General features: G+C 60.1%; 1 protein-coding gene across 1 annotated transcript in view; it reads right to left on the bottom strand.

The window, feature by feature from the left end:
• LHX4 (LIM homeobox 4) overlaps positions 1–5955 on the bottom strand; it is a 43534-nt gene extending 37579 nt beyond the window's left edge. The window contains exon 1 of the mRNA XM_040263866.1: positions 5880–5955. Coding sequence (XP_040119800.1) covers positions 5880–5955 — 76 coding nt within the window. The remainder of the gene's footprint in view (positions 1–5879) is intronic.
• Between the last annotated feature and the right edge of the window lie 1769 nt (positions 5956–7724).

Raw genomic sequence — 7724 nt, forward strand, 5'->3', positions numbered from 1 at the left:
CCCCACCCCACCCCACCCCACCCCACCCCACCCCACCCCACCCCACCTCACCTCCAGGAGGACTCGATTTTGAAAAATCGACCCTGGTATTTGGTCGCGTAGGTTGCCTCCTAGAGGTCTTGAAGACTCACGCTGCTCTAATCCCCAGGGCGTTCAGCCTACATTCTTGCCTTAACCCCGCTTTGTTTTTGGCGTGTCGGGAGGGAGGTACACCTCGCTTTGGTATTCCTTCATTTAACTTCCTGCAGCTCCTGGTTTCATCTCGCCCGGGCTTTGTTAGTAATTCTTCCTGACTAGTTTCATCCTTCAGATTCCTTTAAAAGACATTCACCCTACCTTCAAAAAAAAAAAAAAAAAAATTCCATCCCATCCTTGATGAAGCCAACCTCTGAGCCCCAAAGGGTGAATGAAGCCTGCGCTGAGTCCCAGCCGCGCCTTCCCCTGTAGGACACTGGGTACAACCCGAGGCCCGCTCCATTTCTTTCCTGGCTGCACAGTGTTACTAAGTTCCTCCCCAGGTCGAATTTACAACAGCTGTCCAGATACAGACCTCGTCTCTCTTGAGCCTGCAACGTTTCAAGCGCTCTTCCAGGTCCGCTAAGCCGGGGAGCAGGGCCAGGAGCTCAGAGGGGAATGCGGGAAGGGGGCGCGCGGCGCAGGCACCCGCTGGCTGCCTCCAGGTTCTGTGCGGGACGAGCTGCTCCCCAAATGTGAGAATCGCTTTCTAAGGGTTAAAAATTCACAGAAAGACATGTGCTGCTCGCGTTGGGGGGGTGGGGTGGGGTGGGATTAACACGGTTTTCCCAAATTCTTGGTGCAAAATGGGTATGCGGAAGAAGAGGGTTTATAGTTCCCGCGCTCCGTCCGCGCTCCTGGCGAGAAAAGTCTGCCCGGCTCCAAACAAGTAGGAAACTAGTTCCAGGCTTGGCCAATCCCAGACTAATCGGGATAATAAACTAGGAAGAGGAAGGTGGACGGAGGGAAAGGGCCAAGGCGCAGAAATGCCGAATGCGCCCCTCTTTTGCCCCCTCCGCAGCTGCGACCTCCCACTTGGAGCTGGTGGACGCGGTGCAGGCGAAGCTGGCTCCCCGGGAAGGGCCGCCCTATCCGCACCTGCCCCACAGGCGAGCCCTCAAAAACCCAGGGCACGCGGCGGGCTCACTCCGGACGGTGCGCCGCCCGCAGGTGCGAGGCAAACGCTTTTGGAAGCAATTCATCTTGGGTTCCCCCGGGCCACCCAGGCCGGCGCCTGCCCTGGGGGCAGAGGAGCTCTGCCCCGGTGGCGGCGAGGTCACCCAGGTCGCGCTCCCAGACCCGAGGACGCCGCTCCCGCCTGGCCCCTCCTGGCTCTGCTTTTCCGCGAGGATGGATCGCGGCCAAGCGAGAAAACCACTCGAGTTAGGTCCTGCCCCTTCTCAGCCGAGATTTCTCTTCTCCCCTGGACGCAGACCTGGGGCCGCTCAGTGCAGACCTTCGCCCCTCACTCGCCCCACCTGCCTGCTCTCTGTCTGGGTTAAATCGTTAATTCATCTCCCTGAGCGCCCCGAGACTGCGGCTTCCCAGGCAGGCTCCCCTCCGCCCTCTCCGATGTAGGCATGGGAACAGAGGCGGCCCGAGAAGCTAGCCCCTCGGGCGCCGCGGCACTCCGCCTCCCCTAACGAGGCACGGCCGCGCTCACCCGGGTTTCTCCAAATTCCCTCTGGCTGGTGCGCAACTCGGGCCGGACGGTGGGACAGGATCCTCGTGGAGGAAGGGTCCGAATCCTCAACTGGTGAGGCCCAAATCTGCCAGCGGGACCAACCAGTCTGACCTGTTAAAGTTGGCCCGCGCCAGACTATATTTTTATGACGCAGGGAAAGAGGTTTGCGGTGTTGGGGGCTGCTGTTGGAATATCTGTATCGGAATCTGATGAAGTATCAACGTCTCTGTATTTTGTATATTATATATATATTTTTTTTCTTTTTCCTTTTTGCCTCCCTTAGAACCACGAAAAAGGCAGGAATGGGAAGAAGAGCAAATCGCTGTTCCAGAGTTGGAAAGAACTCCCTGCCAAGAAATGCGTTTACTCCACCCTTAAGATTATAGCCTGCAAGAGTTTAAGGTTGGGGGCGAGGAGTCGGACCCAACCAGGGCAGGGAGAATTCACCCCACGCAGGAGCACCCGGAAGGGAAGAAGGCTAGTGAGGCGTCCTGAGCCGTTCTTTGCCCAGATCCTACCAAATACAAAACCAAACATCCTTGCCCACAGCTTCGGGGTTCACCAGAGCTGCAAGACAGATTTTCTTAGGACACAAGTAAGAGATGGGTGACCTCCGCCCTGGGCCTGCTTCCCATTCACCACCGCCAGTCTGGACCGGGCTAATCAGTCTTTCCTCCCGCGGGATCGGGCCGCTCTCCAGGCAACATTCTCGGATGTCCGTTTTCCTTTCCTCGGTGCCCCGGGGAGACTACTTGTGAGATGGGCCAAAACCGAAGGCAAGGGGATGATAAAACGCGCCCGCCCACCCCTCCATGTCCCTCGTTGTTCCTAAATGTCTTGGCCAGCAAGAGAGGCCAGCAGGACGGGAACCGCTGGATTCGGAGAGAAGGGAGGTTCCGAGGAGGCTGAGAGATCACTGCACCCAGCGCTGCGCAGGGTCAGGCGCTGTGGGGACTCCGACCTTTGCAGCCCTGAGGGACGCAGCGAGGACCACCCAACAAAGACAGGCTGTGCCAGGAACAAGAGAAATGAGCTACCCTAAATCGTGCGCCACGTAGCCGGGACCCATCAACTTAGGACAAGGTCCTTTTCTGAACCCGTCCGCCCGCACCCACAAAACAACGAACTCGACAGGTGCTGGACGTGACCCTGAGGGTGTTGCCTCCTGCACAGGAGAGCATTCCCGACACCCAGAGCAAGGAGCCAGGGTTTGAGGTCCTTAGAAAACACTGACCTGAGGCGGGAGGGGGCGCTGCCCAGGCAACCAGGCCAAGCTTTGGGGGCGGGCTGTTTTATTTCTCTACTCTAAGTTGCTCTTGGATTGTTCCCAGCCTCCTCCTTCCAGATTCTTCCAAGCTTCTTGCTCAGGCCTATGCCCCTCAAAGGGATGAAGAAAGCCGAGAAAGCCTGAGCCCGGCGCATCCTTATTGGGTGACCCAGGGGCTGTGGGAGTGAGGCTGGGACCTGCTCTGCAACCTCCAAGCGGTGAAGCAGGGGGACAGGGAGCGCCATAGACCAGGCCACCCCAGAGCAAGGAGTGTGTGTGGGGGGGGGGTATGGGAGCATATAGGGTGTAAGGAAGAGGACCGCCGAGAGAGAGATAATTACATAACTCGGTAATGTTTCCCTGAAGGGAATGCGCCTAAACCATCCCCTCAAAGCAGAAGACCAAACTGGATTCCAAGCCCTACAATGCCCCTAGAGGCCAGGGCACCAGAGGCACTGAGGTGGGGGGAATCTCTAGACCTGTGCTCTGTCTGTGGTGGCTCAGGATGAAGAAGCAGAAGGTGGCTGTGGTGGGAGGATGGGTAAGCCTTCCAGTTGGTGGGCTGGAGGGACCGGGCTGTTGGAGAGCTTTTCTGTTCTCTGCTCCCCACCCCCACACCAGGTTTAAACACCCACATCCCAGGATTACCCCTCTCCCTCCCTGAGGCCCAAGGGCCTGTCCACTTCTACATGGAATTCTTAGGCTACTGGGTCCTACATCCCAAGAAAGAGAATGGTTGGGTATATATGCCAGAGGGGGCCAGCCCCCCTCCTCCCCTCCACCCCCAGATCCCAGCACCAGCAGCTTAATAACCAGAAGCCAGATCTGCTGCAGTGGGTGAGGGAACAATCCACACACATCCCCAAAAGAAAAAAAAACAAAACTGATCCCAATCCCCAAGGGGATTGGTGCTCTGAATTTTGGCCAGTGCCGCCTCAACCCAGGCCACAGAACCAGGGCAAGATTAAAGGAAGGACAGACCACCCCCTCCGGGTTCAACCTTGCCTCCCTGGACCACCCTGGAATGAGAGTCCCCTTCTCTACCTCCTTAAGTTTTCCACACTTCGAACCCAGACGCTGAGCCCTGACGAACTGTCGCTCTGAGGGTGAGTTCTAGGCATTTTAGGAAATTGAGTTCCTGATGATGGAATCAAAGTTGTCTCTGAGTAAGAAAAACAAAAAGTGAGACCATCTGAGAGTGTGTGCGAGGCCTCCAAAGAAAGGCTGTCAGAGCAAAACCCACTGTGTTATGTTGCAGTCGTTACACAGGCCACCTATGGACCACAACTATTAAATCACAGCTGTGCCCAGTAAAAGGACTCGAGAAACACACACCTTCGTCCTCTCTCACACTCCCCTCACTTGCACAGAGTGACAATCAGCTTAAGCCGGAGCACATTTGACAAGGTTTGTGAGTGTGTGTGAGGGGGCTGACAACCCCCTCTCCCCGCCCTTGGTGGATGACGGGAGTAAGGATTCAGTGAGCCCCCAACACCTTCTACAGACACATCTTAGCAGTAAACTCTCGAAGGCACAGCGCAGACTTAAAATTGTCAATAATTGACCGAAAAAGACACAAAAAATAACTGTAGGATAGTCAAGGAACAACCTAAGTAATTTGAGTGAAGCTATCCTCTTCTGGTCCCTTCTCACAAACTTCTTAGGAAGTCGCGGAGTCGGGGCACACTCGTCAGCCTACCTTTGAGGTATTGCTGGGGCAGAAACCTTGTCATGGAGAGCCGGGGCGCAGGAGGGCGCGCTCGTGCACCCTAGTTCGTAGGTAGGTACCATCCGTGGATGAGCCGGCCCTTACTTAAAGCTCAAGGATGTAGCTACCCCTTCACGGAAGAAGTCGCAGGCGGAAACCCCTCGGCGACTAGAGGGAGGAAGCCGTTCTTCTCTCTCCCATGCCCAGGGGCGTTCCGCGGAACCTGAGAGCCCGTGGGGCAGGGCTCGCGCGGCGCCACGGGACCTGCTCTGGCCTCTGCACAGATTTTCCACCGAAGACTCACCCTTCGCGAGTGAGGGTCAGAAACAGATTCCCACCTGGAAAATCCCTGCGCGCGCGCACACACGTACTCTCACACACACACCTGAGCCCCGGCCACCTTCCTAATTTCGGGCGCAGCAAAGACAAGTGAGAGGGCGAGCAAACGCCCTTACGCTCTAACCTCTTCCCTTCCGAGTGCAAGCCATCCCGAAACCTGGCCTCTCGTGCGCCAAGGATGTACGAGTTCAGAACTTCTTCCTGGTGCTCCCCCTCCCTTCATTCCTCGGCTTGCTAGAATATGGCGAGTGGATTTCCTCACTAGGAGCTGGCAGTCCCCGGCGGCGCAGGCGGCGGGCGCTGCGGGCAGCAGTGGCTGGGGACGCACCAGGCGCGCACGCACTGCGCGCGGGGACAGAGAGTGGGCCTGGGCTTCTGTGCCGCCAGCCCCGGGGGCGGGGGACGCGCTCTCCAACTTTCCGCCAGCTGGGGTGAAGTTGCACTAGCGGTACTGCGAGCTTTGACTGTAGCCCTCCCCGCCCCGCCGGGGGAGTGATTTGGGGGGACCACCTCAGGGCTCTGGCCTGGCTTGCAGCCTATTCCCCTAGCGTCCCCAAACAGCACTCTCCCCAACGCTCCTAGAAAAGCCACGGGCCGGGGATGCAGGGTTCGGTATCCCTCGGTTCGCCTCGAGCACCATCCCGGAGGCGTTCACTTTCGGCCCCCAAAGCCGAGGGCCAGGCCCTCACACGCACTCTGCTCGGTGCCCCTGCCCTGTGACCGCCTCTGCGCCCCGGCCGTCGGCCCCTCGCCCCGCCCGTCCCCTCCGGTCCAGGCTACGCGCAGCGTCCGGCCCGCCCCAAACCGGCCCAAGCTGCTGGCTGTCTGGCCACCAAATTAAATCAGCGAGAAAGGGGGTGTCTTACGTTGCATCGGCACACCAAGCATCTCCGGGAGCCCCTTGACAGCCCCCTCCGCGGGGACAGCTGCGCTCTGCATCATCTCCGAGCGAGAGCCAGCGAGTCGCAGTCTATGGAGATCTCTCGCTCAAGCTGGATTCAGAAATTGGAAAATAATAATAAAAAAACACCCAACCAGACCGCCGAAGTCACAGTGGAAGCGGACCCTCCGTTTCTCCAGCAGGATTCCACAGGCTGCCCGGCCCCCTCCCCCTGCCAGTCCCCGGTCTGTTTCAAATCCCTTTGATCTCCCTCTCCCGGGTTGGTGCACATCCCGGGTTGAGGAGACGCTGTTGCTGCAGCTCTAGCTTTTTTTTCCCCCTCCTCCCTCCCCCGCCCGCCTTCCTCCCCCTCCCCCTCCACCCTTGGCGTGCCGGCCGCCCGGGAGGCCGCGGTCACCCAGGCATTTTGATTCATTCACACTGCAGGAACGGCCGTGACGTCGCTTTCCGCAGGCAGGCCCGCCCTTCAGCCAAGCCCCCCACCGGGCAGCAAGCGGCGGACCCAGGCCGGAGTGGGGGTCCCAGCGCCCCGAGGGAGGCCGGCCAGGCAGGAGGGCGGGACCGCATGGAGCGGGGCGGGGCTTCACGGGCCTTCCCCCACCCGCTGCCCGCGGTGCGCGCTCGCGCCCTGGGTATAAATACTGCGGCTAGCTCGGCCGCGGCAGCAGGTGTCCCGGACGGCGGTGTACGGGCCTTCGAGGGTTCTGTGGGTTCCCCCGGGGGGGAGGGGGTCCCGGCCCCAGCGGGCGGCTCGCGTCCTCTCCGCTCCTCCGTTGGAACCAAAGGGCGGGGCAGGCGCTCCGGAGCCCGGGCCGCTCGGCGGGGTCTTCCCGTCGCGCGCTCTCGGTCCCGGGCTTCTCGCGGCCTGATGATCGAGCGCGCTCCGTAACTAGATGACTCCATCCTCCTCGTCCTCGGCCTCCTCCTCTTCTCCTCCGGCCAACTCCTTTCCCGCCGGCGCTTCCCAGCCCTTGCTCTCTCTCCCCCGCGTCTGGCTGAGGCCGGGCCAGGGACAGCCGGTACTCAGCCCGCAGCGCGCGAGTCCAGCAGCGGGCGGCGGCCGGTGGTGGAGGGCCGCCAGGGACTGCGCGCGGAGGTTGCGGGGCGCGGGCCCCCGGGTGCGCGCCCCCGCACACCGCGGCCTGCGGCTCCCAGTGGACTCTTCGGCCCTCCTCCGTCCCGTCCCGGCCGCTCTGCCTGCGTCCGACCCGCTCGTCCTGCCCTCAGTCCTTCGAGACCGCCCTGCCTCACCCGCTGCTACCGCGGGTGTTTTGAACAATCCCCCACCTCGTGCGTGCTGGGCGGCAGCGCGCACACCCACCGCCGGGGCTAAGAGCGAAGGCGCGCGTGTTGCTTATGGTATTTACAAGACGCACACAAACACCAATTCTCCGCGCGAGGTCCTGGAGGAAATAAAACAGAAGGCCCATCGATGGGACGGGTCTCCGCCGAGTGCTTCATCAGATTCTCGACACCGCCTGACTGCAGGCGTGAGAAGCCCATCCCCCTGCAATAGGACCCTCTCCGGATCCTAGGATCCTATCCTAATAGGCGACTCTCCGGATCCCAGCCCTCGAAACACCGCCACCCTGAATTTCGTTCCGGAGACATAGACAGATGTGTGATCCCAGCTTAGTGGGGTCTGGCTCGGGTGGGAAGGGGAACTGGGTGCTCTCTCTCCAACCATCCAGCCTTTTCTCCTGGCGTTGTTCTCAAAGAGGGGATACCAGGACTGGTGAGGGACAGGCATGACAGTGGGGGAGGCTGGCATGGCTGTCAGCGCTTAGAATTTGTTTTCAGTGAAGTCACA

Source organism: Oryx dammah, unplaced genomic scaffold, assembly GCF_014754425.2.
Source record: "Oryx dammah isolate SB20612 unplaced genomic scaffold, SCBI_Odam_1.1 HiC_scaffold_21, whole genome shotgun sequence".
Classification (NCBI taxonomy): Eukaryota; Metazoa; Chordata; class Mammalia; order Artiodactyla; family Bovidae; genus Oryx; species Oryx dammah.